The sequence below is a fragment of the Chionomys nivalis genome, chromosome 25 (genome assembly GCF_950005125.1).
Source record: "Chionomys nivalis chromosome 25, mChiNiv1.1, whole genome shotgun sequence".
Lineage (NCBI taxonomy): Eukaryota > Metazoa > Chordata > Mammalia > Rodentia > Cricetidae > Chionomys > Chionomys nivalis.
The window spans coordinates 13,481,145-13,504,310 of record NC_080110.1 but is presented as its reverse complement, the minus strand read 5'-3'; the positions used below and the strand labels follow the sequence as shown (position 1 = coordinate 13,504,310).

The 23,166-nt window shown below is 46.9% G+C and overlaps 1 protein-coding gene across 2 annotated transcripts; it reads right to left on the bottom strand.

Moving 5' to 3' along the window:
* Positions 1 to 14,108: 14,108 nt before the first annotated feature.
* On the bottom strand, positions 14,109 to 20,289 carry Dusp6 (dual specificity phosphatase 6). 2 transcript variants are annotated; one of them, XM_057758206.1, is made up of 4 exons: positions 20,145 to 20,289; positions 17,562 to 18,250; positions 16,638 to 17,075; positions 14,109 to 15,638 (listed from the first exon to the last, which is right to left on the bottom strand). In XM_057758206.1, exons 2-4 carry the CDS (start codon positions 17,959 to 17,961, stop codon positions 15,331 to 15,333), a joined length of 1,146 nt encoding a protein of 381 aa, XP_057614189.1. In that variant the 5' UTR covers positions 17,962 to 18,250; positions 20,145 to 20,289; the 3' UTR covers positions 14,109 to 15,330. The 2 variants fall into 2 exon arrangements, with proteins under 2 accessions (XP_057614189.1, XP_057614188.1); XM_057758205.1 differs by lacking the exon at positions 20,145 to 20,289 and having other exon boundaries at positions 17,562 to 18,505.
* Between the last annotated feature and the right edge of the window lie 2,877 nt (positions 20,290 to 23,166).

Sequence of the window (23,166 nt, the reverse complement as noted above, 5' to 3'; positions counted from 1 at the left end):
CTCCAAAAACTTGAAGAAAATTCTTTTCCCTTCTGTCTCACTCCTTCCTATCTCCTTCCTCCCAAGCCTCCCTCAGAATTTACTTAACTCCGTCAAATTCCTAACTTAACCCTAGTTTTCCTCGGAAAACCCGATTGAGGGCTCCTGACCTTTGGATGACATCAGCTCCACCCCCTTGGGTTAGGGCAGCTCTAGGCCTCCAATCTCCACATCAGTGGGATTTAGTTTTCCTTTCGCTCCAGGGCCTCTCCAGGGCTCTTTAGGGCCTCTCTCATTTACCATCCCACCCCCTAGTCTCTCTATCCTGCTGGTATCAAGCCTGCCTCCCTTCCTGTCAGTCAGGCTGTTGGGGTTGATGGTGATTGATTGATTTACAGTTCTTTTCACATGAATGTGTTTGTGGGTTTTGTTTTCTTTCGCTGCGGGCTAAAAGGCCAGACTGCTTTCTCTCTTTAACTTAGGTATGAGGGATTTTACAGCCTTGTGTCTCATTATCAGCTTTGTTATCTGGCATGATTATAGGTCTCACCACACCAGACAAGCCACTTTTCACCTGGCCTGGTCTTAGGCTGAAGGAAACATCTTGAAAAGTCACAATCTGTACAAAATCAGAGGCATCATTAGCATCATCAAGATGAAATGTTTCAAAGACAAAAAGTTAAGAAAGAAAAAAATAAGAGAAACAAAGAGGAAAGTCTGAGGTAGCTGGTCCAAGCACCCATCTTCCCCTTGTGCCCTGGGAAGAGCAAGAGCAAAGCCCAGGTAGGATGGCCTGCAATAAAAACTCTCAAATCTGAAACCCAACCATGAAAATGCAAAAGTTATTTCAGGCCAGAGAGATGGCTGTGTGGGTAAGGCACTGGCCCTACAGGATGGGTAGCAGAAAGGAAGTAATCCATGGCTATGGAAGAACTCTCCAGATTTAAAAAACGAAATGGAATGTCCTTAACAAATTTTGTGAAGCTCTCAAAATCTTCTAATATCTCTCAAAGGTCTCCAGATTTAACACATCTCCCATGGAGGTCAGGGCAGCGCCTGTTTCAATGGATGCCTGGTCTGCTCAGAAATGGCGCAATCTTTTTTCTGTCTGCGGGGCATTTCCTGGATGCCTTTCCCATGATGGGGAAACAGAACGGGGCTTCATTTCTTCCACGCCTTGGAGAGCACACCGTGGGGACCTGCACGTTGAGGGCCGGCAAGCAGGAAGTGTTTAGTAAACAGATCTTGCCCTCCATTGATTCTCCGTTTACTTTAAGAGGACACTTATCTCTTGTAAAAGGACGGTTTCCCTTGCCGGGCACCTCTTCGGACAGGCCTGCAAGAGACACTCCCTGAGGACGTGCAGAAGCCTGGGTCAGCAACTCCAGTGTAGAAACAAACAACAGTTATCAGCCTCTGCATGTCATCCCCTCCCTTCTAGAGTAGTGGTTCTCAACCTTTCCAGGGCTGCAACCCTTAATACGGTTGGTTCCACACGGTGCGGTGACCCTCAGTCATAAGTTATTTCCATTGCTATTTCATAACTGTAATTTTGCTACTGTTGGGAACTGTCATGAAAATATCTGAAATGCCAGATATCTGGTATGTGACCCATAGGCTGAGAACCACCATTCTAGAGCAACTCAAGACCCTACAAAAGTGTACACACACACACACACACAAAGACTACAACGGCCCATCCAGCCCATGCTTTAAAACATGTTTCTATTCCTTCGGTAGCAACTTAGGCTTAAAACAACCAAAACACATAGTTTTAGTAGGAAGACCTCTAAAAGTCATGTTCAGCACTATCTTTTCTAGATAATGGAGGTAAAACTTGCTATCAACTCATGCCAAAGCATTTATATTCATCCAAGCACGGAGGATGTGGGTCAGGAGGTAGAGCGTTTGCCTCGCATGCAAGAAGTCCAGGGTTTAGACTTTAGCATTGCAGAAAGTGAGCATGGTGTACGTATCTGTGATCTTAGCATTGGTGATGTGGATATGGAGGGTCAGATGTTCAAAGTCATCTTCATCTACATAGGAAGATGGGATACGTGAGATCCTGTCGCAAAAAAGAGGGGAGAGAGAGAGAGAGAGAGAGAGAGAGAGAGAGAGAGAGAGAGAGAGAAGTGGGGAGGGAAATGGAGGACGAAGAAAAAAAGAAAAGGGGAAGAAAAGGAGAAAGTATATTCCTCAGAAATTTGAGACAGGCTGGAGTTTCTCCTTAAAGTAGAAAAATCAAACAGGCTGTTACATTAGGCACGTCTGGGTTTAAACCTCCAACATCGAGCGTTTTGGTGACCCAAGTGAGTTAGTCTCCCTCGGCCTCCATTGTACCACTGGTAAAATGAGACACTATGGGAAGTGATCTGGAATATTCCACTGGGACTGAGCAGTTTTTATTTGTTTCTTGAACCCTCTGGCAGACTTGAGTACAGAGCTTCCCAGAAGACTTCAGGTGTCATAAACCCCTCACCAGGAATGTCGCCAGCAGGAAAAATAGTTTCTTATCATCAAGAAAAGAAGAAGGAAAAGAAATCACCCAAACAGACACTGTTACATACTCTCCTATCTCTTATCTCCTCTCTAAGGACTGATTGAGCTTCCCTCCTCCCCCTCACTGACTTTTCTTCTACTCTGCCTGTTTTTTTAGCTATTAACTCCCAAATTCTATGCTCTCCTTTGAGTCATGTTCATATGTACGTGAGCACAATATGCATGAGGGAATAAATCTACCTTGACTCCGAGCACTCAGGAGGCAGAGGCAGGAAGATCTCTGTGAGTCCAGGGCTAGCCTCATCTACACAGTAACTTCCAAGGCAGCCAGGGCTATATAATGAGATCCTGTCTTTAAAAAGAAAAATCAAGCAATCAAAAACCAACAACAACAAACTTTTGATCATGTGTCTTTTGCCAGCTTCATTTGTAGCCCTCCCCGCAACCGAAAGTAAAAGCAGAGACGCTTTCCTTGGACGTAGAGATAACATGCATCCATTACTCGCCAAGGCATTGCTGTAAGCATCCAGAGCATAGAGATTCCTACAATTCCACGACCTTCTACTGTCTCTATGTGAGTGACAGGAGACAGGCACAAGTTAACCAACCACCTTGTCTGAAGTCAGGCAGCTGATGATGAAGCTAGGATTGGAACTTAGTGGTATAGCTACAGAGTACTTGCACTTAGCTCTAAAGCAGAGGAATCTGTAAGTCACAAGAGGCACCAAGGACTTGACAGGCTGGTCTACTGACAGCATTGGCTTGACCTCAAACTCAATAAATGGCAATTCTACGTTTATTATTGGAAAATCATCTGTTGGTAGCTGTTGATGCTTTTTTCATCAAGGGATTAACAAGAAACAAGAAACCCAACTGTTGAATAGTAAAAACAATTAGTGTTTTAATGAACTGGACATTAAGAGTCTGTGTATGTAGATGATATTGGGATTCCAAAAAAAAAAAAAAAAAAAAAAGACAAGACAAGAACGAGAGAATCAGGGGATAAAAATGTGTGAGAATAACCCAGTATCACCCAGGGGACATCCCAGTGAAGGAAAGCCTGTTTTATTTCTTTTGTTTGTTTTTGTTTTCCAAGACAGGGTTTCTCTGTAGCTTTGGAGCCTGTCCTGGAACTAGCTCTTGTAGACCAGGATGGCCTTGAACTCAGAGATTTACCTGCTTCTGCCTCCTGAGTTGCTGGTATTAAGGGCATGTGTCACCATCACCCTGTTAGCCTGTTTAATTTCTTGACCTTAATACAACCGGGATGCTATATGTCACAAACCTCTATGACTAAGATTCCACGTTTCTCAGCATCCTTCCAGGTCCACCCCACTTCACACCACTCCTCATCCTGGAAAGAGGAACAATAGCCACTTCTCTGGGGACAAAGCAGCAGTTGAGAACCCAGGCTTTGGAGGAGACCCACAGCTTCGTAAGAGTTTCTTGGGTGTTTCGTGGTGGTAGGGGGTGAGCTTTGGCAAGTTACTTCATTTCAAGGTGCTGGATTTCTGCTTCCTTGTCTGAAAGATGAAGAGGTAACATCTCTATAAAATCTACCTCAGGGAGGGAATATATGAGCGAGGGAGGTCAAGATCGTGATGGAGAAATCTACAGAGACAGCTGAACCAAGTACATAGAAACTCATGAACTCTAGACTGACAGCTGTGGAGTCTCCATGGGACTGAATTAGGCCCTCCATATGTGGGAGACAGGGGTGAAGATTGACCTATCTGAGGGGCCCCTGGCAGTAGGACCTGGATCTATCCCTGGTGCATGAGCTAACTTGTTGGACCCCATTCCCTATGGTGGGATGCAATGCTCAGCTTTAATGCAGTGGGGAGGGGCTTGGTCCTGCCTCAACTTAATGTGACAGACTTTGTTGACACCCCATCAGAGCTCCTATCTATTGGGAGGAGAGGATGGGAGGTGGGCTGCGGAGGTGGGCTGGGGGGAGGTGAAAGGGGGTCGAGAGGAGGGGTAGGAGGAAGAACTATAGTTGGAATGTAAAATGAAATTAAAAGAAAAAGAAGGGAAGGAACGGAGGGAGGGAGGAAAAAAGGGAGGGAGGGAGGGAGGGAGGGAGGGAGGGAGGGAGGAAGGAAAAAAGGAAGGAAAAAAGGAAAGAAGAGAGAGAAAGAGAGAGAGACAGAAAACCTACCTCAGGGTTAGGAGGTCATACTGACCAGAACTGACAAGCGCCCAGTTTCTAGCTCCCAAGTCAGCTGGTTCAGAGTCACTGGTAACAAGGAAATCGGACACCTTAATCTCGACTTTTCCGGCACTGTGTTCACACAGCACTTCCCACCCACTACATATGCATGTACCTAATTTTAAAAATAAAAATAATCTTTAATAATAATAATAACAATAACAACAGTGCTTAGCCGGGTGGTGGTAGCACACATCTTTAATCCCAGAAGCAGGCAGATCTCTGGGTTCGAGGCCAGCCTGGACTACACAGTGAGTTCCACGACAGCCAGGACTACTCAGAGAAATCCTGTCTCAAAAAACCAAAAGAAGGAAAAGGAAAAAAAAATACCTCAGAGAATAGTTGAGGCAGCTTAGTAGTAATAGCACAATATATATTCTTCAGTCAATTCAGAGGAGTGGGAGCTCTCTGTCCATCAAAAAGCCAGTCCACCACCATAGCTTTTGTGATTTGGGACCTCACTTGGGTGCCATGCATGGCAGGTCACTGTGCTACCTAGCTTTGGATTTCCTGGATCTCTGTTTGTGGTGAGAGATGCACGCTTCTCAAAGGGGCAGCCCAAGCGCTGAGCTCTTTCCAGGGTTCTTCTCAGTTAACATCATAACAACACCGTAAGGTCTATAGTACTATTGTCTCCATTCGTTCTTGTCCTGGAATTCACTCTGTAGCCCAGGCTGGACTCAAACTCACAGAGCTCCACCTGCCTCTGCTTTCCACATACTGGGATTAAAGGTGTGTGCCACCACCGCCCGGCCTCTCCATTCTTTTCAACATATAGGAACAGGAACACATAACGAGGTTAATAAAGGTTACCCAGGTATCTAATGATTCAACTAGTATTTGAATCTGCAAGAATCTTTTTTTTTTTTTTTTTTTTTTTTTTTTTTGGTTTTTCAAGACAGGGTTTCTCTGTGGCTTTGGAGCCCGTCCTGGAACTAGCTCTGTAGACCAGGCTGGTCTCGAACTCACAGAGATCCTCCTGCCTCTGCCTCCCGAGTGCTGGGATTAAAGGCGTGCGCCACCATCGCCCGGCTAGAATCTAAACCCAGAACCTGGACTCTTATCCTTAGTATTACTCATTACTTTATATCTTTAAATTATTTCTATTTATTATTTTTTCTATCAAGGCTAAAGATAACATTTATATACATCTAGCTGTCTGTGCTTTCCAGAACTAAGTACAATGGATTATCTACCTGTCAGTGAGTGAAAAGTCTATCCTGCCACTGTGCTCCCTAGAGCCTCGTCTATCAACGTTTCTTTGCACCGTTCTATGTGATTGACATAGTTGTCTCAGCGACTTCCAAGACTCCAGTTACTGTTTTCATTCCCACGGCATAGTGAAACAAAAAAAAAGCAAAAAAAAAAAAAAAAAAAAATTTAAAAACCCAAACAAACGAAAAAGAAAGAAAGAAAAGGACAATAATCATGTCTTGCTTGAGGATACATGGAACTTGTGAATTTTGTGAATGAATTTATATACCAGTCTTGCTTACTTACTTACCATTTTCCCCCAAGCAACCGAAATGTCAATAAAGTGAATCTTAAATCTCTAGGGGCACCCAGAGTTCCTGGCCGCTGAAGCACCAATCTGTTGAGTGAAGTAGGCCTCACAGAACTTGTGCAAGGCTGTTGACAGTCACCCACAGTGGCGTCAGCTGCACAATAGCGGCCTGTGCCGAAAAGGACCCACCTCACTCTCCAGAGACCAAGGCCTCCGGGTGGAGACGTGATCCAGGAAAAGGAAGATGGCATCACTGCAGGCCGTTCCCTGGAGAGGTCCGTCCGACGTATTGTGGCAGTCACAAAGGCAAGCATCGTCAGGAAGGATGTAAAAAACAAAATAGAAAGCACACACACACACACACACACACACATGCACACGCACATAGACGCCAGGATTCATCTGCTCCACAAATACCCCCATGTAGTTCTAGCCACCAAACCTTGCAAAAAAAAAAAAAAGTCATAACGAAACTGGAGACTGTCCAGGGAAGGCCGCTCAAAATGATTAGGGATTGAAAAGAAGGCAAGGAGACTTCAAAACACGCTAGCTAGAAGGACCGTGTGTGAGAACTGGCAGGCCAGAGCCCGTAAGTCACCAAGTATTCAAGTACAGCACCCACACACACAGAGACACCAGATAGCAAAACAGACCCAGGGAATTTAAAATCAAGTGCTGGTGGAACAATCCATGTTTTCATGTCCTGTTCTAAAGGGCAAGAAATGAATTAGGAGAAAGTCCAACTCTAAGACAGTCCATAGCTGTAAGCCGTAACTGTGTGAGGTCATAGCTAAGCTATGCGTGCTAACTTTTGGAGACCCACGTTCCAAGCACAGTTAGCAAGCTCCCTTTCATGTGGTTCTTTAAGCACACTTGTTTGATACATGGCATATGTGGGTAATTCCCAAACTTGACACTCTTAAAAAAAAAAAAATCCCCCAGGGATGTTTTAGAAGAAACAGATTCTGCTTCCAGTGATTTTGACTCTATAGTTCTGAGGCCTGGAAATCCTAAGAGAAAATCTTCCACGAATAATAACTGAGCTTGTGATATGATTATTTTACTCATGTCCCGTCCTGAAATCTACCACTGAAACCAGAAACTATAATCTTTTAGGCCTAGATTAGGTCATGCACACTTCCCAAGGTAGGGATGAGGTTTATCTCAGGAAAGGAAGATACTGGATCCACAAGTTGGATGAACCACCCTCAGGTATGATGCTTTTCCATCAAAAATTAATCTTCCTTCCATTTAATATAAGCAAACAAACAAAAACCTGTATTTAAGCTGTCTTTATGGCATACACTATAATCCCAGCATTCAGAGACTGCCTTACCGGGCTGGCAGGATAGCTTAGTGGGTAAAAACACTTGCCTCCTGAAGCTGTTATTTTTTTATTTTTTTTTATTTTTTATTTTTTTATTTTTTATTTTTTATTTTTTTTTGGTTTTTCGAGGCAGGGTTCTCTGTAGCTTTGGTACCTGTCCCGGAACTAGCTCTTGTAGACCAGGCTGGCCTCGAACTCCCAGAGATCCGCCTTCCTCTGCCTCCCGAGTGCTGGGATTAAAGGCGTGCGCCACCACCGCCCGGCCTGAAGCCGTTATTTTTAAACACTTTGGGGGGCCCACCAGCCAGCTCCCAAATAAATACACACAGAGGCTTATTCTTTCTCATAAATGTCCAGGCTTAGCGTGCCTAATTTCTAGCAATATTTTCTTAACTTATTCTATCTACCTTTTCCTCTGGGTTTTTAACTTTTTCTATTTCTGTATATCTTTTCTTTCCTTTTTATTCTGTGTCTGGTTGTGCAGACGGGTAGCTGGTCCCTTCTTTTCTCAGTCCTTAACCTTGGTCCTCCCACATTTCTCCTCCTTTTTATTCTCTCTGCCTGCCAGCCCTGCCTGCCCTTTCTCCTGCCTCACTATTGGCCGTTCAGCTCTTTATTAGACCATCAGGTGTTCTAGGCAGCATGTAACACAGCTTCCCAGAGTTAAATAAATGCAACATAAAGGAATGCAACACACCTTTGCATCATTAAGCAAATATCCCACAGCATAAACAAATGTAACACATCTTAAAATAATATCCTACAACAGCCTCCAACCTGAAAGATCTAAGTTCAACCCCCAGGACGCACACGGTAAGAGAAAACCAGCTCCTGCCAGTTGTCCTCTGTCCTACACACACAAGCCATGACACCCGAGACACACACACACACACACACACACACACACACATATATATATATATATATTTCTGCAACAAAAAATTGAAATAATTCTTTAATTTTGAGAAGCAATCTGAAAGATATTTGAATGGCATTACTACTTCACTGTTAGCTTTAGAGAAGAGGGGGTAAGTAAAATAACAGGAGCTAAGGCAGTAGCTGGAAAATTCTGTCGTTAGTCAAGGTAGGACAGTGAGAGGAATCCAGCTAAATGACTTAGATTTCACTCAGTGGGAGCTCACGATTGCTCCTCGCAGTCCAGCATTCAAACCATTTCGTGTAAGACACAGCAGACTGTGTTGACCAAGAATGGCAGCCACGCAAGCCCATCGCATCTGCTCCCTCATTAACTTTGTCCTCTTTCATCAAAAGGTGGGTTCCAACATTCCCTTCTGAACTTGTGTTCAGAAGCAACTCCTGGGCCCATGTGATAAAAGTTAACACAGCTCCCCCATTTGTTCTCACTGGGATTTTATCCATGGAACCTGGCCACTCTACTGTGAGGAAATCTAGGTCATGTGGAAAGAAACCAAAGTTGCAGGTTTGACCCCCGCTGAGGAGCTTCCAGCATCAACTGCCAGATAACTCAGGGAGATGTCTCAGAATCAGGTTCTCTGGGACTTCAGAGACTGGCAGTGAACTTTCACAGAACTTTTCTTCCTCTTTGTGTATGTGTATGTGTGTGTGTGTATGCAACAGGCATTAAACTGGAATTAATAAAAAGCAATCAGTGTGGGGCTGGTGAAATAGCTCTATCAGTGAAGCCTTCCAGCATGAGGGTCTGAGCTAGATCCCCAGAACTTACAGACCGGGTGTGGTGGTACGGTTCTCCTAATCCTGGAGAGGAAGACAAGCTCTGGGCCATTGAGAAAGAAAGAAAGAAAGAAAGAAAGAAAGAAAGAAAGAAAGAAAGAAAGAAAGAAAGAAAGAAAGAAAGAAAGAAAGAAAGAAAGAGGAGAGAAAAGAAAGAGAGAGAGAAGAAAGAGAGAGAGAAGAGAGAAGGAAGGAGGGAAAGAAAGAAAGAAAGAAAGAAAGAAAGAAAGAAAGAAAGAAAGAAAGAAAGAAAGAAAGAAAGAAAGAAAGAAAGAGGAAGGAAGGAAGGAAGGAAGGAAGGAAGGAAGGAAGGAAGGAAGACGTGGGAGGAGGGAAGGAGGGAGGGAAAGAGGAGAAGAGAAGGAAAACAAAAGGAAAAAGTTGATAGGACCTGAGCAATAACACCCAAGGTTGTTTTCTGTCCTCTGTGAACAACTGCATGTACATACAAACATGTATGCACGCGCACACACACACACATACACCATAGTCAATATGTACTCGGCACATACCTAAGTAGTAGGGCACCTTGCCCAATAGGCAAAGACTCTGGGTTCAACCCCCCAATACAACTAAAATTTTTCTTTATTTATTTTTATGTGGCTTGGTGGTTTGCCTACATGTATATCTGTGTGAGGGTGTCGGGTTCCCTGGAACTGTAGTTGTGAGCTACTGTGTGGGTGCTGAGAATTGAACTCAGCACCTTTGGAAGAGTAATCATTGCTTGGAACCACTGAGCCACCTCTCCAGCCCCACAACTAAAAATTTTTAAGAATGAATTTTTTTGCTGGGCGGTGCACACTTTTAATCCCAGCACTCGGGAAGCAGAGGCAGGTGAGTTCGAAGGCAGCCTGGTCGGCAGAACAAGTTCCAAAACAGAGGAGACTACATAGAAAAACCCTGTCTCAGAACTAAGTAAAACCAAAACAAACAAAACAAAATTTAGATTTTTCTCGAAAAGCCAGAAAGGGACAATTCTAACAGAAAAGGAACAATAGGATTTGTTGTTACTGTTGCTAATTTTCTTGGTATCTTTCAGGATGTCATTATCAAAGTATGTAGAGTGTTTCATTTTCCCAGTGCTTTTGAGACTTCACCTTTGAAAACACAGCGATTCCAAGCGTTTGTGCCACACACCTCTACTTTGTCCGGGTAAGTTGCTGGATCGAACTGCATCTGTGTAGGCTATTCTTCCTTTCCTTTGTAAACATTAAAATACAGGCTATAAAATGTTGTTTGCATGATCGAAACAAAGTAGAACATACAAGGAGCCGGCTTGTCCTTAGAGAGGCCTATGATTTGGGGCAGCTTCAGAGCAAGACACGGGTGTTACCTGGAAGCCCTGCCTTGCCTTTGGCCTTTGAGGACTCCCGTCAAAGTCTTTGGTCGTCCTTTATTTTCACCTTGTGTCATCAAACCAACGCACATCAAGGGCTGAATAAATATTTGTGAGTTGTTTGAACTCTGTTCTGTGCCCTTCAATTCTCTTTGGACTTTAAAGACGTTTCAAAGATCCGGCTTCCCAAACCTGGCCCCCTCAGAGCCAATTGCGCCAAGTGAGTGCCGGGGACCCAAGGAGTGAATGTCTGAAAGTCTTGCAGGATATTTGGGAAAGTGCATGCGAGGAACTGCATATCAATTGACTGCCGAAGTAATCCTTGTGAAGTCCCATAAGGTCTGCGGACTGGTTTTCTAAGGGCCTTTCAAGAATTCTGTCCTACAGCCGGCCACCACGGGACCTGCTGTTTCTGGGTCCTTCTCCCCTATCCACCCCACCCCATTGCCTGCACTGGTTAATTCTCTGGCTGGTTGCCTTTTGTCCTACAAATCTCCACTTTTTCTCTTGCCCTCCCTCACCCTGGCTTCCCCCCACAAATTTCTGCCAGGGGACTCAAGAGGGAGGAGGTGAGCGGCTCTCAGAAGTCTCCCTCCCCTGAGGGAGGGGTATGAGCAAGGGTCAGGGCCAGGTCCAGCAGTACTAGCACAGTGTGCTAGCCAGAGATCTTTAGGAACCTCAGTTTTGTAACTGATGTGCTAATCGGCCCGGGGTTGGGCAACTTCTCTTTGGAGAGGAAGGAAAGAAGCTACCAGATGAACTGACACATCTCTGGCAACACACACAGCAGCCTGGCCTTTTATGATTCGGCTGTGGCATCCAGGTCATGCAACCTCTGGTTCCTCCACTTCCTCGGCTGTAAAATGGAGGCGCCACTTCCTATCCAGTGCCCCAGGATGTTGTAAAGAGGACTCAGTACTGATGACTAGCAGTTTAAAGTAGACAGAGCCTCAAAGGTCAGCACGCGCGCATGTACAGTATGTGGTACCTATATCATGGAGTCACACATACCCTTCTCATCTTACCCTTCAGCAAGTCTCACCAACCCTTCACCAGAAGGTTGGAATTAAGATAAGCATTTACTGGAATGCTGGAATGCTGGAATGCAAACCAAGCACTCACTCACTTAACAGATGAGGGGGAAAAACCCTCAGGGGCTGCCCATGGCTACTCCTTTCACCAGTGAGAGAACAAGAGACGCACCTCTCCCCTTCCAATTTTAAGGTCCACGCAAATCTCCCTTTTCGTTCCTCTGAAGGCTGTCGGTATTCTTATCCCCAGACAACCATTCCTATTTCCACTTTGAACCCTAAAATCTGTTCACACCATTAACTGCTGCACGCCCTGAGGTTTCTGCAGCGCCTACAAAACCTGCAGAGGACCTCCTCTCCTCCAAGGGCCCCCTCCTCCCAACACGAGGCCCAGAAGATAGTGCTTTCTCCCAGACTGGAGGATGGTACTAATGGGGACAGCAAACGAAGGAGCCTGTAGCGCTGCAGCTGCTGCCAAAGGTTGCCCTAGTAACGGTGAGGGCTCCGTTCAGGAAACCAACCCAACTCAGAGAAGGAAAATGATAGCCTTCACTTGGCTCCTTGCAAACAGGGGTAACAGGAAGAAAAAGAGGCGCAGGCAGGGTGAGCTGAGGGCCCAGGCTGTAGTTATAAGCTCCCACCTTTCAGAGGAGGAAACAGAAGAAAAAAAACACAGCACTTTGAATCTTCTGGTCTGTGTGAACGGTAAAAATCGCCCTTTTAACATGAACCCTTTTGTGGGAATAGAGGAAGCAGGCACCCCTGCGTTCAGCAGCCTTACGAAACAATATGCCAGGAGGGGAGGAACCCCAAACACTGCAACTTTATGGGAGCCCTAAACTCTTCTCGCTGGTTCTCCTTTGCTCAGCCCGGTGACAAAGACCATTTGCTCCCAATTTATTGGAAAGGTCTTTTACCTCACAGCTTGAGCTGCTTAAATGCTACAAGCGCACTCTCCCCAAACCCCTCTCAGACATTTGCTGAATGGACCCGGGCTCAATTAGGCTCCCTCCACAGGTTCAGCTCACACTGTGACCCTGCACGGCTTCCTGCTATTCATATGTGTTACTTCCCCTTTGTGGTAATGGCTTGTGGCACTTGGCCAGAAAACATTATTAATTTCAGAAGCGCACTGACAAACAACAAACCCGCAGTGAAACAGGAGGAAGTGCCGGGGGAGGCCAGCTGTCGGCTCGAGCCCAGCGGTAGGAACTCTCAGTGTCTGCAAGTTCTGGGAGGGATAGAGATGATGAACAACGAAGGGGGAAATGCACTAAAATTACCCACAGCGCCCCCCCCCCCACCAGCCCCCCCATCCCTGCAGAAAAAGAAAAAAAGAGAGAGAAAAGAAATCAGAGAAAAGGAGGAATGAAAGCATTCAGCTACTTGAGCTGCAGCTGGACAGGAAACGCGCTGCTTGCAAATCCCTACTTTGAACAGGCAGTTTAGGGAATGCCAGGAACGGAAACCCTTCAGAGCAGGATTAGCAGGAGCCAAGTCGAACGGCCATCCATTTCTGCTTTCTGGGTCCCTGCTGACCTGGGACACCCAAATAGGAGCCTGACTTCGTTATTTTTCTGCAGTTTTGTTTTTGGACTTAGTCGCTTAAAAAAAAAAATCATTCCCAGGCAGGTAGACACAGGATGCTTATAGAATGAAAGCCACTTCCCAGTGACATGCAGACTACCAAACAGCCAGACAGAAGTCTCCTGTGTCCCTCTTAGGTGAAAAAGCTCATTTTCCCATTTCAAAATGATGGCGCTCAGGTGTGAGATGCCAAAATCTATGCCTAGCACTTTTGATTCTAATATACATGACTTCCATGTTTGCTTTACATACTTCTGTGCTCAAAAGAAAGTCTACAAAAAAAAAAAGAAGGATGCCCAGCTCAGAAGGAAACTTCAACAGTTTATAGCTGAGGTGCAGTGGAGGTCCTAAAACAGCTAAGCACATAAGCAGATTTCACCCAAGTGAACACTTACGACCACTTGCAAGCCCACGAGAGAGCCAACATGCCATTAGAATGTCATGTGCATAAAACAAGGGACCCACTTTAGCATCTGCTAAATAACTTTCAGTAGAACCAGACAGCCAGGAAAAAAAATGATTATCTCTAGTTCCTTCCTGGCATGCCAAAGGATTATGGAGTAGAGAATCTTGAAGGACAGAGGTTGACATTTGGCTGCCATTATCCTGGCACAGCCTTCTTTTGGCAATTTATGGATAGCCAAATCTTACAAGACATATATTATGGACTTCATCTTCCCAGGGGAGGGAAATATTAATTAAGCCTCAACTACTCATAAAGCATTATCTGTATGTATGACGCAGTATACCCATGAGGTCCTCTTGATAAGAAAATTAAATTCATGAGCCGTGTTGGAAAAGCATTCGTAATAAGTAACCCTGCCTTGGCCACCACTAAAGCTTCATCAGTCCCCACTACTTCAATGAGTTACTTCACACACTAGGGAGACATCTAAAAATAAAAACGCATTCAGTAGCCAAAATAGTTATTTATTAATAATTTAAGGTTTTTTACATTCTTATAATAAATTCCAGCTGAAAACTTTACACTGTGAACATCACGGAGCAACTTCATCCTCCCGCCTCCACAACCCGCTGCATCCCACCTGTCAAATGGGTACCCATGCTCACACGCACACAGACACACACTTCCAGTTTATCATATAATGTTTTTTTCTAAAAGGAAAGAAACCAACTATAAGTATGGCATTTGAGGTGACGCTCCCTGAAGAATTTTGTACAGAGGTAATATACTGTTTAGCACAGCTGAAGTAAAAAAAAAGAAGAAAAAGGAAAAGGAAAAAAGGAAAAAAAGTGAACCCACAATTTTGGTGTCTTTCCAAGATACCCACTTTGAGACAATATAAGCCAAATATTTACAAAGGTAAGGCAGAGTCAAAGTACATAAAGGAAAAAAAACACACAATGAAGAGATATGAAAGACTCAAGACTGCACCATAACGAAGTCTCAGCGATAGTATCTGTGACAGCATCTTTAGAATTGGTACAATAAGGTCAAGCATGCTGCAAATATACTTTTTGGATTAGAAAAGAGCAAAATTTTCCTTATTTTCTTTTCATTTTAAGAAGTGGCACACACTGCTCTTTCTCCCCCTTTGGACTTCTTTTAAACCCATCAAAGATAAAAAAAAACAAACAAACACAAGTCAAACAAACACTGTCAAGTGATTTAAGATCAAATATTTACAATAATCAAAGAAGAGTATCAGTTTTGTTTTTAATCTTCCAAACCGATACCACAAATACAGAGCTAAAATCTCTTTGGCTCCACTGTACGCAAAGTTGAATCGGTCTTCACTGAAGACAATATAGAGTTAGTTCCAGATGCAACAGGAAACAGTCATACAAGGCCCTAAAGAACACATGCCCCTACCCTACTTCTTGGTCCTACCCTCCTATCATCTGGATGGATGTCCAGTCCCTGCTTGGGTAGGCTGGGGGTAGAGGAGCAAACCTATTGCCTGGATCCAGACAGCATGTCCTGTCCTTCCAAAAGAAAGAATGGAGCAAACCTCTCCCTCTGTAATAACCAATTTTGCACTTGGCAACCTTGTCTAATACAGACAGCTGGTGACATTTTGACACCTGGGGCCACACACAAAGAAAGCAGCCTGCTCGCTGCTGCCCAAGAGAAACTGCTGAAGGAATGGGACACTCCCAGCTAGGCAAGGTGGGTGCCTTTCACGTAGATTGCAGGGAGTCCACCTGGTAGACATTCTGGTTGGCAGGAGCGGTGAAGTATAGCTGCTGAGCCGGGACCCGGTTGTCACAGGGGCTGCTGAGTCCCAGGGTCCTTTCAAAGTCAAGCAGTTGGCCCATGAAATTGAAGTTCGGGGAGATATTGGATTTCTTCATCTTGACTATGTCATAAGCATCGTTCATGGACAGGTTGAGCTTCTGCATAAGGTAAGCAACGGTCACGGTGACGGAGCGGCTGATGCCTGCCAGGCAATGCACTAGGACACCGCAGTTTTTGCCTCGGGCTTCATCTGTGAACACAAAAAGAGAGGCAAGGTCTCACTAGGCTGAAAACCACCTTCTGCGAATGCTCAGCCTAAAATATGAATCAAGAAGGAACATGAAGAGACAATCATGTGTGGCAGTTGAGCCCTAAAGGCAGCAGAAAATGTATAACCGACATAAACACGTACACTGAACACAATGACATATTTCAGATAGTTCCCGCAAAGAGAACTTTTGTATTAAGTTTCTACCCACCAAAAAAAAACTCCTTAATGTGTACATTCTTCGCCTCGGCATGTGAATACCAGAAACCCTGCAATATGGTCTTGAATGCCTCTCAGACAGACAAGCAGACTGCAAGGGTCTATTAAATTATTCTCCAACTGTTGTACAGCTAACAATGGAGGTATTCAGGCATTTTAAAAGAGAGAGGGAAGTCACAGGGGACAGCCATTAGGAAGAACAGGATGTCTACAGGGCCTGAAAATGAGTTCCTTTGTAACAGGAAATGCACTACAATGCCTGGAGATTCGCTCCACTTAGGCTCCTAGCCCACACTTCTTCCTGCTGAGATCAGGTTACCCAGAGTCTCCCTGTTACCAGCACGGTGCAGTATCATTCATCTGGGTATCATTGAAATGCAAACTGCTTTCCAACAATTAACTTGGGTGTCCTAAAATAACTCCTGGGTCTTTTTTAAATGATAAAGCAAGGCCAGGAGTCTTGTCTTTAAGAGAGTGCTTCTCCTTAGCTCTGTCTTCACACTCCCACCCTGTTGAGAGTCACAGAAATACACACCAGGTGGGAACGGCCTCCTTTTAAATGTACGGATTTAAATGGTTCCAGAAAATGTTTCAAATGGCCCCCCACTTATCTGCTACGTCAAAAAGCCCCTTTTCATTTAGCAAGAAGGTAAACCAGAGATAAGAACGCTCTAGGAACAGTAGAGACCTGCAGGCCAGCTAACTGGCTTGCGGGAAAACAGATTAACATCTTCAACTCCATGAATGACTGTAAAGTCTCACCTATGAAAGAAATGGCCTCAGGGAAAAACTGGGACAGGTTTTGGCTCCAGTGATCCGAGATGGGGATTTGCTTGTATTTGAACTCCCCTGCATTCTCAAAGAGGTTGGGCAAATTGGGGGTGACATTCAAGATATACTTGATGCCAAACTCCTCCAACACGTCCAAATTGGTAGAGTCCTTGGCACAGCCCAGGTAAAGGAAGGGCAAAATCTCCACGGGGAAGGAAGGCTGGCTGTTGGACAGCGGGCTGCCGTCGGAGTCCGTTGCACTATTGGGGTCTCGGTCAAGGTCAGACTCAATGTCCGAGGAAGAGTCGGAGCTGATCCGCAGGCCCCCGAGCCCCAGCACTGGCAAGGGCGGGGAGCTGCTGCTGCACGAGCCGTCTAGATTGGTCTCGCAGTGCAGAGAGAACTCAGCCTGGAACTTACTGAAGCCACCTGCCAGACAAGAAAAGCAATCTTGTAACCAGAGATGCCATAGTAATTTTCAGCCTGTGAGAATCGCTGCTGGGTGCAGGAAACACTACGGGCGGGCACCCAACGAACCCCCTGCGGTTCTAAGAGAAACACACTTGAGGAACAAGACCGGCTGCTTCCCCAGGGAACTCTTTTTCATTTGAAGCCGGAAATGCATAAAATGACCACTTTTCTTAGTAGTTCGACCCCCCAGCCACCTCTCCAGTCTGCGGAATCTTAATTTGAAATCGAACTAGGGAAAGTGAGGGGGAAGGTGGAGATGCTTGGTTTTTTAAGAATTCTTGGAGGCGGGGGTGGGGGAGCAAGAGGTCGGTGGCCAGGGAGGAGAGGTTACCACGCGGCTCCAGCTCCCCTAAGCGGACAGCACGCCGTGGTAGCTACCTCGCCGGCGACTTCCCTAGCCCGCAGCCCTACCCGCGAGTCCTGCACCCGGGGTGCACGACCTACCTTCCAGGTAGAACGCCCGGCAGCCCTCGTCTTTGAGTTTCTTGAGCAGCAGCCCGAGGACCGACTCTCCACCTGTGTTCTCATTCCAGTCGCTGCTGTTCTCGTCGTAGAGCACTACGGTGTCAGTGCCGCAGCGCCTGGTAAAGCGGTCCCGGTCCTCGCAGCGCGTGAATAGCGCGCGCACCGGCAGGTTGCCCTTCTGCAGACGCCGCAACATGATGCCCGGGATGGCCACGTTGATGGCCGATTCGATGTGCGACGATTCATACAGCTCCTGTGGTCGGCAGTCCATCAGCAGCAGCCGTTCGTTGCCCAGCTCCAGCTGCTCGTTGAGCCACGCCACTGTCTTGCTGATCGCCATTTCCGACGCGAAGGGCACGGGTCTGAGCGTATCTATCATGGGGGTCGAGCTGCAGGAGAAGGCGGGGTGCCTAGCAGACGCCCCTCGAGGCAGGCATAGGCCGAGCACGCCGCGCGAAGCTGCCGCTCTCGGAGTGGGGTTCGATTCTGCCTTGCCTTTCCCAAGCCGAGGCTACCGGTTAGGGAAAGCGATACAGGAGGCAAGCCGGTGGTCCCTCTGCGCCGGGCTGCAGGGATCGCTCTTGGAGTCAGCGAATCTCTCTGAATGAAGATACCCAGTTTTGTTCCTCCCCAGTGAATGAAAACCAATTAATTCGGACTCCGTGCCACTGGAAGGGGAAAAAGAAAAGAAAAAAAAAAGTCTAGCGGCTCCTAATCCTTCCCTCTAAGGCTGCACCTCAGATCCAGCCGGGTTGGATTAAAGACTCGGTTAGCTCCCAGTCCCTAGGACTCCGCGAGAGCACACCCCCTGAGCGAGGCAGCTCCTCAATGGATACAAACAGCCAGCGTCTCAATGGATACATTCTCTCGGCCAGCCAATGAGCGCGCTGCGGAAGGGGCTGTTGCCGTGGGGACGGGCCGGCTGGAACAGGTTGTGTTGATGAATTGTTAATGAGTTTGTCATTCACAAAAACGGAAAGGAATTTCCGCTCCGGATAAGCCCCAGTGCAAACAAGCTGCAACTGCGGGCTCGGCGGGAGGAAGGAGAAAGAAGAGGAGGCGGTGGTGGCGGTGGTGGTGGAGGAGGAGCAGGGCACATAAACCAGGGCACTTGAGTTGTCTCGTGTTTCCTTCTGTTGAGAGTTCACACTTCGCGTCGAACTCTTTGCTCACCAATGGTGCAATTAGCAAGCACAAAAGCCCTTTTTCGCGACGCTTGCGCTCTCAAGCTAGCTTTAATAAAACTTGATGGGTTCCCCCACCCGCTTTTTTATTCCCTCCAAACTCTAGACCCTCCATAACCCCCCTCCCCGTCCTTCTTTAGATCCTGTGTGGCATTTATTTGGCTCTTTTAAAAAGTCTAGCTCTTGTTTGTTCTGATGTTCTTTTAGCCGAGGCTGTGTTGGGGCTGGTGGACTGCCTGGGCTTTAGTGACCCGACGAAGTGTTAAATGCTAATCCAACATCTTTCGAAACAAACTAGGGTTTGTTGAAACATTTTAAGGCAACTAAGCAAACAAACGTTTGGTTGTCCAGAAAAGCAGAAGGTCCTTAACTCCAGGTTTTCTCAGCTTTTGGAGGGGGAAGGGCAGGAAAAAACTCTCGTCTTTTGCTCTGGTGGCATGGAGCATTGCGAGCCATTGTTTCGGAGCTCTTGCTCCCCCGTCACCGGTCACCCACCGGGGGAGTCGTGCACCTTTAAAAGGTTTGGGGCCAGGAGCAGACGGTTGCCCTCTTCTAAGGGGAACCAGTCTGGCAACCGGTCCTAGCCTAGCCTAGAAGCCTGGAACGCCTGACCTCATCAACGATCCCCGCACCCGGGAGACGCGGTGAAGTCCTCCCGCAAGACCCGCAGGCTAGAGAAACTCAAGCGAAAACGGCGACTGGCTACTGTGGACACGGAGACCAGTTCCCTATCCCTCCTCCGCTCCAGCCGTGCCAGAGCCTCGCACAGAGCACTCTAGAAGCTCCAAACGCGCTTGCGCGCTGCGCCTCTGGCCACAGTCCGGTTGCACTGGGGGAGGGGGACACCAAGATGTCCTAAGATCGCCTAAGGGTCAGCGCGGAACTGTCGCCTCGGGAGAGGACTAGGGCGGGTGTAGAGCCAGAGGAATCCGGGTCGGGACCCCTTGGTTCCCAAGTTAGGGCGGGGGGGGGGAGTTTCAAGGACAACCACCCCTGCCAGTGCCAGTACCACCCGCCAGCAATTTAGGACGGAGGCGGCGCGGCTCCGGAGCCGGATGGAGGCGTGGCCGGCGGGGGCCGCGACGGCGACAAGGGCGCATTCCCTCCCGGCGCGCACAGCTCTATTGTTATATAAAAAGTGCCGCCGCAGCCGCCCCTCGCGGACGGAAAACCACCTGTGTGCGGCGGCGGCGGGCCCTGCGGAAGGCGCGGGTCCCGATCCGGTCTGCCCTCCCGGCCCCACGGAAAGGAACCACTCATTGTCCGGCCGCGGTCGGGAGGCGGAAGCGCGGGCTGCGGCCCTTCCCGAATCCGGGGCGCGGAGGGCGCCTAAGGTCACCGGATCTCCCCAGCCCCGCGCCGCGCATCCCGGTCCTACCTGGTGTCGCAGCAATGCAATTTGCATTTTGAATCACCCTCCTCCTCCTCCGGGGTTTGGGAAATGTGGGCTAAACAGGGCGACTTCGAGGTCCAAATTTGCCAATTTTGGAGCTCTCCCGCAGGCAGGCGCCCCAGGAGGAGCGTCTTGATGAAAATGGGGGGTTGCCTCCATCCTCTCTCTCTCCGCGCCTTTTTTGGGCTGCGTTGGGAACAAAACGCCCATAATTCACTGGATGGTTTCCAGATCCCGCTGGGGTAGGCCTGCGCTGCAGCTGACGCCCCCGGATCCTTCCCCATCTGTTACAGGCTTTCCCACCCCGAGACGTTTCAGCTAGTGGGGACCAAAGGCTAGGAGGAGATTGGGATGCTCAGCCGCTGAAACGTGAAGGGAGAATCTCAAACTCCAAAAAGAAGAGGGAAGAAGCTGAGTTTCTTTTTACCAGATTTTAAAGAGAAGCCACCCGATATTAGGGAGGATGATCCTAACGTATTGACTGACAAGCGTGGAGAGCGAAGCATTTGCACTTGTGTTTCTGAGTTTGCGTTACCTCCTACTTCCTCCAAGATAATAGACCTTTTCAATCTAACCGCACTCGGTTGCATTCTTTCTCCTGGTCACCCTCGTGTTTTGCAGGGCCGCTGTAATATTAAGTGGGCACAATGAAGTGCGTGGTGATGTATGGTATTCGCTAGTGTGTTTCTATGTTCTGAGCTAACCTGCAAACCATAACAAAAATGGCTTGAGCCCTTTAACTTGTGTTTTTGTTTTGTTTAGGGGGAGGGTATTTTCTGAACGAAACACTCTCTTTGAAGCCTGCCCGGATTCTCTTGCTTGCAGCCAACCCCTCAGAGAACTGCCCGGACCAGTTTAATAAAACAGGAGGTGTCCTAGCCCAGGCTCAAATGACAACCTAGCTCTGTTAGCTGGGTGGATCCAGATAGGGTCGAACTTCTTACTGAAACAGTTCAAAATTTTGCCGTGAGTTCAAGGCCAGCCTTATCTACTGAGTGAGTTCCAGGACGTGCAGGACTGTTCACAGAGAAACCCTGTCTCGGATAAACAAACAGATAAAAAAAAAAAATGCTTTGCTTCATTGCACCAAACCAAGACAGACGAAATAGTGTATATGGAAATGTACTATTGGGCAGTCACGGCCCTGTTTCTGTCTACCAAAGTAATTTTGGACAGTCTTCCGAAAACTTAACACAAATTAGATAAGGGAGATTAAGGAACCGGCCTGAAGGTATGTGGTAACAAAGAATGCACTCAGGACTGAGGTCAGGCCCAAGACAGCAGCTCCAAAGATCCTTAAGTTTCCATTTTCTGGAGATGCTCTAGACTTCAAGTTGCTGAGTTGGACCTTGGGAGTTCCATATATGTCAAGGAGGTTAAGGCTCTTTCTTTGCCCTTCTACAGGCCGGGTGGTTTACTACTTAACCATTCACAAGATGAATGACATTCTTTCTTCTCTGAGGTCTGTATCGTAGAGTCTAGCCCTCACAATTACTGTTGCTTATCTGGGTTCAGATCTTCCTACCTTCGTTTGCCGATACTGAGGCAGCACTACTCCGTGTCTGCTCAACTAAGAGGCCTTACTTCATTTCTTCACTCGCTCCAGGTTCCAGGAAAGGAGTGTGAATGAAAAAACGCAAGAATGGCTAGATAAAGGGCTTGCTTTTCTTATCCTCTGAGGTCCTGAATTTAATCCTTTTGTTCATTTGTTTGTTTGTTGTGTAGTCCTGGTTGTCCTGGAACTCTCTCTGTAAGGCTGGCCTCAAACCCACAGAGATCCACCACGGTGGTGTATCATGCCTTTTATTCCAGCACTTAGGAGGCAGAGGCAGGCAGGTCTTTGTGAGTTAGAGGCCAGCTTGGTCTGCAAGAACGAGTTCCAGGACAACCAGGGCTGTAACACCGAAAAACCCTATCTCGAAAACAAACAAACAAACAAAAATTAACAAGAACCAAAACAAAAAATATTAAAATTTAAAAATAAACCAACGCTTCTAAGACTAGCACTACAGAGGCAGGGATAGGCACATTGTTGGAGCTCACTATCCAGCCAACCAGCCCAGGGCAGTGAGTTCTAGGCCAGAGAGAGACCCCATCCTGAGGGGCAATCTGGCTCACCTGTGTAGGTGACTTGCACCCACTTACACACAAAAATAAACATGCTTTTAAGTTAGTAACAGCCTACTTTCCTTGAGCCTACCTTCCCATCAGGACAAGAGTAAGGAGGCTGGAGAGATGGCTCAGCAGGTTTGATCCCCACCATCCACATGACGGCAAACAACTGTAACTCCAAGATCTGACATCCTCACACACATATGTGTGTGCGAAACAAATAAATAAATTCTTAAAAAGAACAGACACAAGATAATTATGTACTGTGTTAGAAAGTAGGAGACGCGCTAAGCAAGGAAGGGGATGCAGAAATGTGTGAGGTTGGGAATAAGTATATTTGCTTAAATGACCTTCGGGAATATGTGTATTTACTCCGAGGACTATGGAGATTCAGAAGTGTAGGACACGAAGAGGGGATGCTCTAAGCATGATTTTCCTGCCCCCTTGTGTTATCTGCGCTTGCTTGGAAAGTACTCCCTGGTCCTGTTTAAATTATTCATTTTGTGAAAGTCTTGCTAAGTTACACGGGCCGGCCTTAAACTCACCCTGTAGCCCACACAGGCCTTGCTTGAACTTGCAAATCTCTTCAGTGGCCTTCCTAGTTCGGCTGCGTTACAGACCTGCTGCCCCAGGCCTGGCAAATCCCATCTTTCTTTTAAATCGCTACTTTGTTCTCGATTAAAGATGACTTGCTGCTGCATGTGACCTTTCGTCTGCCCAGATCCGTTTGGCTGCTCAGGCTCCCAGGAAAAGCTCTATCCCAAGATCAGGAAGGGCTCTAGCCAAGAGAAGGACCTCAGGCTTCCTTGATAATGACGTCTTAAATCCCTTCTAGAATATTCTTCATGTGTAGGAGGCTGTTTGTTTATTTATTACAACGCTGGGAATTGAAACC